General features: G+C 44.2%; 1 protein-coding gene across 4 annotated transcripts in view; it reads left to right on the forward strand.

The window, feature by feature from the left end:
• Nucleotides 1-9,477, forward strand: part of SLC15A1 (solute carrier family 15 member 1) — a 47,578-nt gene extending 38,101 nt beyond the window's left edge. For all 4 annotated transcript variants that reach the window (XM_070471485.1, XM_070471487.1, XM_070471488.1 and 1 more), the window contains exons 18-23: nucleotides 517-566; nucleotides 5,040-5,147; nucleotides 5,269-5,377; nucleotides 6,075-6,218; nucleotides 7,740-7,847; nucleotides 8,968-9,477. In XM_070471485.1, the coding sequence (XP_070327586.1) occupies nucleotides 517-566; nucleotides 5,040-5,147; nucleotides 5,269-5,377; nucleotides 6,075-6,218; nucleotides 7,740-7,847; nucleotides 8,968-9,159 (711 nt within the window). In that variant the 3' untranslated portion in view covers nucleotides 9,160-9,477. The remainder of the gene's footprint in view (nucleotides 1-516; nucleotides 567-5,039; nucleotides 5,148-5,268; nucleotides 5,378-6,074; nucleotides 6,219-7,739; nucleotides 7,848-8,967) is intronic.
• The last annotated feature ends 1,491 nt before the right edge of the window (nucleotides 9,478-10,968 follow it).

The following is a 10,968-nucleotide window of genomic DNA, read 5'->3' on the forward strand; positions in this document are numbered from 1 at the left end:
TACACATGTTTATGTGTGGCTGAGCCCCTTTGCCCTTCACCCGAAACTATCACAACACCGTTAATTGATTAAACCCCAAAACAAAATGGCTTTCCAGGTGGCGCAGTGGTAAAGAACCCACCTGTTAGTGCAGGAGACATAAGAGACGTGGGTTCGATGCCTGGGTCAGGAGGATCCCCTGGAGAAGGAAATGGCAACCCACTCCAGTATTCTTGCCTGGAAAATCCCAAGGACAGAGGAACCTGGCGAGCTACACTCCGCAGGGTCATAAAGAGTTGGACACGACTGAAGTGACTTAGTATGCATGCACAATACAAAATAAAAAAGTTTTTAAAAATTGTAAAGGCTCCTTTTAACTTCACGTAAAACAAGGCTGAGTGGTGGAGTCTAGCTAATTTAATCACGGTGCCCTTAGCTCCTAGAATAAATGTCCCCAGCATTCTCCTTCTCTAAAGCCTGAACTGTTCATCGGAACTTATTCTAAGGAGTTAGCGTTGGTCATGTTTTCTTTCTCAGGTAAAAGATGGCCTTAACCAGAAGCCAGAAAAAGGGAGAAATGGAATCAGGTATGCGTACTTCTTCAACACTCGTTATATCAGCTTCTTCTGGAAGTAATGTGTGCCCATGGTAAAATCCAGCTGTAACAAGGATATCAAATGAGAGTCTGGGCTTTCCCCCAAGAATGTGAGGCAGGTTCAGTATTTTTAAAATCATAAATAAAATCCATCATCTTAATATACTAAAGAGGAAAACCCACATCATCAAATCAATTGATGCAGAAAAAAGATTTGATAAAATTCAGCATCCATTCATTTAACAACCCTCAGCAAACTAGGAGCTGAAGGGAAGTTCCTTATTCTGAAAAAGTACTGGACTTCCCTGATGGTCTAGTGGTTAAGAGTCTGCCTGCCAGTGCAGGGGCCCAGGTTCAGTCCCTGGTCAGGGAAGATTCTGCACGCCTCGGGGCAACTAAGTCTGATCCACAACTACTGAGCCCACATACTGTAACTACTGAAGCCCCAGTACGCTAGAGCCCCTGCTCCACAACGAGAGAAGCCGCCACAGTGGGAGCCCACGCACCGCAGAGGAGCAGCCCCACTCACGCGACTAGAGACAGCCCGTGCGCGGCAGCAAAGACCCCGCACAGCAAAACAAATAGGATTGCTTAAAATCCCAGCTAACATTGCACTTAATGGCAGAAGTCTAAGTGCTCCCCCGCGCCCCCCAACATCAGGAGCTAGGTCAGGTCGTCTACTCCACTCCTTTTTAAGATCCTTGCAGATGCTAGTGCCATGAGGCAAGAAAAATATGTAAAAGCATCTCGACTGGAAAGGAAGAAATAAAGCTCTCTCTACACGCAGAAGGCATGAATGTCTACATCACAAGTCCCCGATAGCAAAAGCTCATAGACTCACTAAGTGAGTTTAGGAGGGTTACAGGACACAAGGCCAATGACAAGACAAACGTATTTGTATATACCAGCAATAAATGATTGGCAGCTATACCTTTTACCATCACTTAAAAAAAAGTGATGAAATACTATTTATAAATCTTATAAGACACATGTGGAATTTGAGAGCTGAAACTACAAAAAGCTGATGAAAAATCAATGAAGAGCTAAATAAATGGAGAGATACATTGGTTTCATTGATTAGAGAACTTAATACAGCAAAGATATCAGTCCCCCTCAAACTGATCTATTGGTTTAATGCAATTCCTTCTTAATTGTAGCACTAGTTTTTTGGTTTATGATTCTTTTTAGTTTTACTGAGATATAATTGACAAAATCGTAAATATTTAAAATTTACAATGTGATGGTTTGATAGATGTATACGTTGTCAAATAGTTACCACAATCAAGTTAATTAACATATTCGTCCCCTGAAAGTTACCCTTTTTAAATTATGAGAATGCTAAAAGATTTAGTCTCTTAGCAAATTTTAAGTATATTATATAATATTAATTAGTTATAGTTACCGTGCTGTACTTTGGATCCTTAGAACTTATTCATCTTAAAACTGGTTGGAACTTCTCTGGTGATCCAGTGGTTAGGACTCCCTGCTCGCAATGCAGGGGACCTGGGTTCCACCCATGGTCAGGGAACTAGATCCCACATGCCACAACTCAGAGTTTGCATGCTGCAACTAAAAGGATCCCACATGTTGCAACTAAGACCTGATGCAGTCAAATAAATAAATATTTTCTCAAAAAACGGAAAGTTTCACGCCCTTCAACCAATATCTCCCTTCCCCATTCTCCCCTTCCTTGGCAATTACCACTCATTTTTTTTCACCGAGGTATTCACCCCAAAGAAATGGAAATATATGTCCACTCAAAAACTTGTAGATAAATGGTCAAAGGACAGAAGACAAAAATGTAGAAGCAATTAAAATGCCCATCAGCTGATTAACAAAATGTGGTCTGTCCATACAATGGAATATTACTCAGCCATGCAAAGGGATGGAGTATAGCTCTCTGCTGCAGTGTGAATGGACCTTAAAGACATTATGCTAAGCTGGAGAAGCCAAGCACCCAGACCTCCTGCCGTGCGTTTCCATTTACACGAAACGGCAGCATATCCACAGAGATAGAAAGCAGAGCAGTGGTTGGCAGTGACTGGCGGGAGGGGGCGTGGAGAAGCACTGCCCGTTGGGGTCAAGTGTCCTTTTGGACTGATGAGAACCGGGACTGTTGTGCTGGTTGCACAACCCTGTGGCTATTGTGAAATCACTGAATTTAGGCTTTATATAAAGGGGTGAGTTTTGCTATATGTGAATTCTATCTCATAAAGCCTATTTATTTTTAATTGAAGAGGAACAAATATCTCTGTCCCCCAGTAATTCTTTAAGGAACCAGTCCCATTTGTGTCATTTTCTCAGCTGGTACCCACCCTCCATACCTCCTCGCACAATCACTTTGTAGCTTAGATCCTGGTGCTCCTAAGAGGCCAAAGCCAAGGGTCCCTTAATGGGACCCTAGGATTTGCCTAGTCAAAACTCTGAGAGCTCAATAGGTCTTGAACCTCTGCTTTCCTCACCTTTCAAAGAGCTCAGAATGTGTTTGCTGCTTATGCTTTACTATTTTCTGGGTGTATGTGAAAACGCATCTGATATTTGTGATGTTGCTTTTTTTTTCGGATGATTTCCATTCTTACTGTTATCTCATACCAACCCTAAGACGTATGTCAGGCAGGCAATAGTACTCAAGTGTTAGGGTTATGTTTTAAGTCTTATGTCTTATAATATTACAAAGCCAGGCCCCAGGCCCAAGGGTCTACTCCTAATTTCACACTATTTCCACTGTCTGTGTTTCAAATGGTTCATCTTAGCCTTCTATTAAGGTGGCATTTACAGTTTGGAGCAGGATTCATTCTGTTAGGCTCCTGTCAACCTCCATCAGGTTCAGTTTTCTACTTGAATCACCTGTCAAATGACACCAAGTCAAATGCCTAAGGACTTTTGGACTTGAATTTTACTCATAAAAATGTTCCCTCAGTCCCTGGAATTTGACCAATATTACATATTGCCACAAACATAGATGAAACTTGGTCACTGTTGACAAAAAATTAATAGGCCATCTAAAGAAGAAATAGAGAATTTTATTTGAGCCAATCTAAGAAGTATAACCTAGGAAGCACTCTTCCAGAAAACCCTGAGACCTGTTCCACTTCTTAGAAGTCAAAGGTACTTCAAAATATACATTTTTGAGACAAAAGATCATACATCAGAATGAGACACTGGCATTTTTGCATCAGGCTCACCCAAAACACACAGGCCAGATCTGAACGTACAAAGCGAGCCACCCGTAACCATGACCCCTTACTGAATAAGGAAACAGTCTTATCTTCCAAGGAACTCACATTGCTGGCATCAGAGGAAAGAAAACAGAAAAGCATTGATCTCTGTGGTGGAGCAAGCATGCTCTCCTTTGAGGAGGTCTGGTTAATGTGTAGTGAAGACACATGACATTAGGGAGGGCTCAGTGTGGGTAAGGAACATGTTATGCTTCATTTTCTTGTCCTGCCTTGAAACATAAATTTTATTCCATCACCCTATATTTTACGGATGTGAAAGTTACATTGTTCTTTATGGTACTTAAGTATATACCACCTTCACTTCTCGTTCTCTAAATTGGATGATCTGTATACCTTCACTCGCCTCTCTGTCAGAAAAGACCCACCAGTCTTATTTGGGGCGGCCCACTTCTCCTTCCTGGGGCAGTATAAGAAGGTCAGAGTCTTCTCTAGCCTGGAACATTTGAGGAAGGGGTCTCTAACCATTTGTCCCCCTGGTCACCACCTATCTGGTCCTTTGGAGGAAATAACTCAACGGGTCCCTTGGAAGCTTGGGCACAGGGGACACTGCAGAGACTAGAAACCTTGGGACCTAGCACCCAGTGCTACTGGGTGTTCCATTCCCAGCCGTATTCGATGGGATGCTGGTCACGTTTACTCTGATCTGCAGGCATAGGTCTCTACCATCTAAAGGGAATTCCTTAAAACTCTCTGCTTCCTGGGCTGGCCCAAGTCATCCTCCCCACTCCTCGGAGCCCCTCCTTGCCTGAGGGTGCTCTTTAAAGGTAAAGGAAATAAGTGGGCTTCTCTGACCCCCAAAAGAAGCCCCGATTGGAGACTGACTTTTAGATACTCAGTAACTTCTGCTTTTGGTCGTTCACTGCTTTGGCTCTCAAGCTTCTGGAGTAAGAAGCCGAAAGACACGGCTGCCTTCTGGAGAGGAAAGAGATTAGCACCTGTTTCAACCTGTACTTAATATCCCCAAATATCACTGAAATAGTTCCTGGTTACAAAGTAGTTAGAAGAGTTCCCAGCATTTTACTGTGTTAAATAAATTCTTTTAGGTGTGTTCTCATGAGCAGGTGAGCAAAGACAAACCTAGACTTGGTTACTTTCTGTCTTTATACTCTAGAAGTCTTCTGCAAACATCTTAAATTCCTTCTGAAAGGAAACAGCCAGCTTCAGGTGAACATACTGTGACCTAGAGCAAACAGTCTTCTCACAAGACAGATGGTTTTCTGTTGCAGATTCGTAAATGCTTTTGGCGAGAGCTTCAACGTCACAATGGATGGGGAAGTTTACAACAATGTCTCCAGTCACAATGCCAGTGAATATCTGTTTTTCTCTTCTGGCACGTAAGTACCTACAAGGGCCACTTTGCCCTATAGTTCAAGGGTTTGGAGCCTTTTTCTTTAAATAGTACATTGAAGGTTTCAATACCAAGAATGTTAACCTGTATTAACCTTTCTTTTGTAGAAAGAGCTTCACAATAAACTCACCAGAGATTTCACAACAGTGTGCAAATGAGTTCAAAACATCCCACCTTGAATTTGGTAGTGCATTTACCTACGTAATCACCAGGAAGGTTAGTGACTCATTGCACTGAATCAGGTGTGCCATTCAAACTTTATTGATGAGTCCTTGCAAACAGAACATAGGAGTGATTTAATGGAGTAATATAAGGATCTATATTTTAAACAAGTTTAGGATTAATTCATTTCACCACTAATTCTTTAGTTTATCGTTGCCTTAAGTTCACTGTTAGAATAAAATTACACAAACTGACTTACTCTAAAAGTTCATGTTGAGAGTTAGGGTCATTCTCCCCCGCCCCCCGCCCTTGCGGAGGGGCTATAGAGCCCTTCCCCCGTAATTTTTGTCGGTCTTGTGAGATAAACAAGACTAACAATAAATAAATAAATAATAAAAAAATAAAAGTTCATGTTGATCAGTATCTGATGCTTCCTCATAGACTCTTAAAATAGACTTTGGAGACTTTTAGTTCAAAGAGCTGGGAATGTTTTCAACAAACCTGACTTCCAACCTACTCTCTCACTGAAGAGGAAAAAGCTAGTGAACAGACTTTCAAGTCCCACCAAGGCCATCCCAGTCCGAGGATAAAATGCAGTGCTGCATATTTACATTTACAAGGTGTACTTTCTGGATAGATTGTATGAGGTAACCCTGAAGGTCCTAGTTCAGCTGGCCGGTCTGTGTGATTTGTATTCTGGAAGCAGTCTCGATTTTCACGTCTCCTCCTTGTTTCTGCCTTCTTGGTTCAGAGTGATGGCTGCCCCGAACCAAGGGCTTTTGAAGACATCTCCCCCAACACAGTCAGCATGGCTCTGCAGATCCCCCAGTACTTCCTCCTCACCTGTGGCGAGGTGGTTTTCTCCGTCACCGGATTGGAGTTCTCCTATTCTCAGGTTTCTTGTCTATTGTCGTGTACACCCCTACAACCCTGCCTTCCAAAAATGCTACTGGGACTTAATAATAAGCTGGAGTAGCCAGGTACTTACAGTGTAAAAGAAAAGTCTAGAAATGTGGGTAGATTATGGTAGATTCTACTGAACATGGTTTTAGAGATTGCTGCTGCTGCTGCTAAGTCGCTTCATTGTGTCTGACTCTGTGCAACCCCATAGATGGCTGCCCACCGGCTCCCCCATCCCTGGGGTTCTCCAGACAAGAGCACTGGAGTGGGCTGCCATTTCCTTCTCTAATGCATGAAAGTGAAAAGTGAAAGTGAAGTCACTTAGTCGTGTCTAACTCTTGGCGACCCCATGGACCGCAGCCCATCAGGCTCCTCCGTCCGTGGGATTTTCCAGGCAAGAGTACTGGAGTGGGGTGCCATTGCCTTCTGTGGGTTTTAGAGATTACCCAGTCTTATTTACTGAATAAGAATATTGCTGTTTAGGGAATTCCCTGGCGATCCAGTGGTTAGGACTCCATGCTTTCTGAGCCAAGGGCGCATGTTCAATCCCTGGTTAGGAAACTGAGACCCCACAAGCCTCATGGTGAGCCCCCCCCAAAAAAAAAGGAATATTACTGTTTAATATTATGAGTGTCCACCTATAGGTGTCTGAATTCCCAGTTATATGATAGAATTTGGGGTCCTAAGTAGGAAAAACTCTATTAATGACCATTAGCAGGGTCAAGATGCCAACGGCTTCCATGTTTTCAACCCCATTCATAACAGCGTCCACATACAGGTCTGTGTCCTCGTTGTCTTCAAGGGTCACTTGAGGTCTCTTTGTAACTCCCAGTAAAACCACCGATGAAGGTCTCACTCTTAAAAGTTAAAAAATAGGATTGCTTTTGTGCATGTTAGGCTAATGAGGCACATTTTGCTGATGCCTGAATTAGAGCTTAGGTTCTGAACTGGTTTATCACAATACGGCCAGAGCCATTATAACCCCCGCATGCCCAGTATCTTCACATTTTCCAGTAAAGACTAAATGCAAGCTGGATGCTCCTTTTCTGCAGTGACCTCACAGTCTAGTTAAGGAGATGACTATGACACAGGTGACAAGAGTTTGTTTGGTGAGAAGTTTTGGCGACTTGGCAGGAAAACTCCCCAAAGAGCAAGATGACAACACGGGGCACAGCCTCCACTCAGGGTGAAGGAGGTGCCAGGCCGGGTGGCTTTGTGTGAGAATTCTTCTATGGAGATAGAATCGGTGTCTGTAGATCCATCCGTTTCCTTAGGATGATAACTCTGTGAGCACTCAGAGAGTGAAGAACAAACGACTCCCGTGTGCTCACAAGCATGAGCATTTGGGATGTCTCGTCATCTAAGTGATAGTCCTTTTCGCATTAAACCAACCCAGCTCTTAATGTGTCTTTTAGGGAGTCGACGGCCTCATTTAAGGGCGTCGTTGAGTTAGGCATGATCTCCTGCTCTGAGCTTGGCGTCTGAGTTGGGACTCACTCTGTGTCATTTCCTTCAGGCTCCTTCCAACATGAAATCGGTACTGCAAGCAGGATGGCTGTTGACCGTGGCTGTCGGCAACATCATCGTGCTTATTGTGGCGGGAGCAGGCCAGTTCAGTGAACAGGTACGGATGCAAACAGAGATCGCGTGTACCTCTGTCTTGACCCTCCCTGTCTTGACCCTCCCTAGCCGTCTGTATATACACATTGTCATCTCCACTAATGGCCAAATAATACCCTCAGACCCAGCCAGACAGAGCAGTTCCCAAACACCCTCACGACCAAGCGTGTGCTCATTCTCCTTCTTTCTCCTTGGTGTTACGTGGCCAGAATATAACCAGATGTAACCACGTGCAGTTAACCGGCTGCGCTGTGTGGTCTGTGTTCAGTTGTGTCCGACTCTTTGTGACCCCATGGACTGCAGCCCACCAAGCACTTCTGTCCATGGGGCAAGAATACTGGAGTGGGTTGCCATGCCCTCCTCCAGGGGATCTTCCCGACCCAGGGGTCAAACCCAGGGTCTCCCGCATTGCAGGCAGGTTCTTTACTGTCTGAGCTACCAGGGAAGCCTGAGGCCAACATACCAACACCCTAATATCATTTACTACGAGAGGAAACATCTTTTCCTAGCTTCACTGAATGCAGCTTAATGGCCCCAAACCAGGCATGTTATCCAGAAAGTTTCATAACGCCTAAAGTTAAAACCATTCTAAAAGTTGTCACAATTTTTCCCATTAAAATGAGGGCTTCTCTGGTTCTAGAACTCTATCCCCCACCACTCAGCATCTCTGCCTCATAAGAGAGCTGCCCCTTAGCCCATCAGATTCATTACCAACCCCACCAGGACCCATCAGGGTCTATCCTGCCTGCTCATGACCTCGCGGCATTGTCAAAGGGTAATTTAGAACATTTCAGCATGTTCTGTTTCCCTCAAGACTACTGCCTGGTGTTCTCTTGGTTCAGCTTTTTTCCTTAAAATGTGGGTTTATAGAGATTTTTTTCTCATTTTCTTATGGGTATGTGCACTCCAGAGCTGTTAAAAGAACGTTATCGTTACACTTGGGCATTCGGGAAAAGCTGGCCATTCTGTATCTGCGGCCATAGCCTACCAATTTTCCTTAACAACAGCATTTCCAACACCTGCAATCTAGATGTCGAAAGAAAAACTACCCGCAATGTATACATGCATTCCCATAACCTGTACTGTTTTTGTGTTTTTCCTGCTCCAACTCAAACTCTTCAAAGTGGGCCGAGTATGTTCTGTTTGCGGCACTGCTTCTGGTCGTCTGCGTAATATTTGCCATCATGGCTCGATTCTATACGTACATCAACCCAACAGAGATTGAAGCTCAGTTTGATAAGGATGACAAGGAAGATTACTTGGAAAAGAGTAACCAGTACCCCAAGCTGGACTCCCTCTCACAGACACAAATGTGAATGTCCGGAAGCAAGTGGAGCCAGGGCTGGGCCTGGGGTGTGCCCAGGGGTCTGTCCCCTGGGGGCAGGACACTCTGCTGGGTGGCCCCTGATGGGGAAGACTTCAGAACTGTGGACCAAACCAAGACAGCTGCTTTCTAAGCAGCGGGCAATGAACCTGAAACTCCAAAAGAAGTCCTTTTGTTTATTTGTTTGTTTTTAGAGAAGTCTTATTTAAAGCGCGCACACACACCCACACACACTTTTATAACAGAATCCATACTCTGCCTTAACTCCTTTTCCTAACACACAAATAAAGTTATTTTGGACTAACTTTAATTTTTGAAATGGTGGCAAAGTTCCATACTGTTTTCATTCATACACTCTGTGGAAACAATGTTAAGTGAAGCAAGAAGTGAATGGTTAGGCTTTTGAATGGTGCGTATTCATAAGAAGGACCAGCTGATATTAACTGATAACTCGACCTTCTGTTTTTAGTTGTTTTTCCATTCCCTACCTCTTTGTAAATTATGTATAACTCGAAAAACCACTCAGGTAAAGGCCAGCCATGATTTTTGGAGTTTCAACGGTATGCAATAAACTCTTATTCTCAAGAGTAAGTGTCTGTGTATTGGGGGGCAGGGTAAGAAGTCCTTAGGTGCTTCCTGACTATACAAGCGGTGCCCGCTCATTGGAATTTCATCAGAAGGTGACAAAAGCATGAACAAAGCAAGGCGCACACACAGGAAATTCCAGAAACAGGAAATGTCAGGGTTTGCTTCTTTTGGTCCTGCTTTTCTCTGGGGTATCTCTAACCTATGCTTCTCTTTTATTATTAGAAGCTTCCTATGTGCATATTTCTTACCATCTCAAAGGGTTTATCTCAACGCTCGTGAGCATTTTTCTGTTGAATAAAAATCGTTCCAAAATACTGTAAATACTCCCTGCCCAGTCCGTCCTATAGATATTTATCATACAACCATTCCCAGGTGTCAGACCCAAAACGAGTCTACCTCGGCACTCCCATAAAAAAACAAGCAACAATTTATTTCAGACGCGCGCCCAGCTGTGAACGTGGGCACTGGTTCCTGGGTTTGGAGCTTGGATCTCTGAGACGCCTCTGCACAAGCTGATCATCGCACAGTGGAGAGGGAACGACGCAGAGACAAAGTCCAGAGCTAGGAACGTGAGCGCGATGAGCAAAGCTTGCTGAGGGATCTCTTCAGTCCTTCAGAGCAAGTCCCCATTCTCACCTGAGGAGGCTCTTCCTTCCATGAATATGGCACCTTTCTCTCCGCTCACTGGGATCCACCAGCTTCCATCTCCTGGAATGCAGTGGGTCTCTTTCCCATCAAAGGCAAAAGAAAAATCAGATCCTGAGACACTTAGTCCTGACCTACCCTCACTCACGTGCCCCTCCTGGCAAAGTCCTCTTGTGTTTGGGATCCAGGCCACCTCCTCCAACAATTATCCTGTCCCCCAGTTTTGTTACAATGAATTAAGTTGCATTGGGCTTCCCACAGCCGGTAAAGAATCCGCCTGTAATGTGGGAGACCTGGGTTCGATCCCTGGGTTGGGAAGATACCCTGGAGAAGGGAAAGGCTACCCACTCCAGTATTCTGGCCTGGAGAATTCCATGCAGAAGTCTATGGTGTCGCAGAGTCAGATGTGATGGAGCAACTTTCTCTTCACTTTGAGTTCCATGAACCCTGCTTGAGCCCTCGCCCAAGCTGGGTTCAAGTAGACAAGTAGCGAAACTGAAGCTGAGATGGACAGAGCAAAAACTTTATTCAGTAGCCAAAGAATGGAGAAACGGAGACCAAGTTCACA

The sequence above is a fragment of the Odocoileus virginianus genome, chromosome 8, assembly GCF_023699985.2.
Source record: "Odocoileus virginianus isolate 20LAN1187 ecotype Illinois chromosome 8, Ovbor_1.2, whole genome shotgun sequence".
In the NCBI taxonomy this organism is placed as follows: Eukaryota; Metazoa; Chordata; class Mammalia; order Artiodactyla; family Cervidae; genus Odocoileus; species Odocoileus virginianus.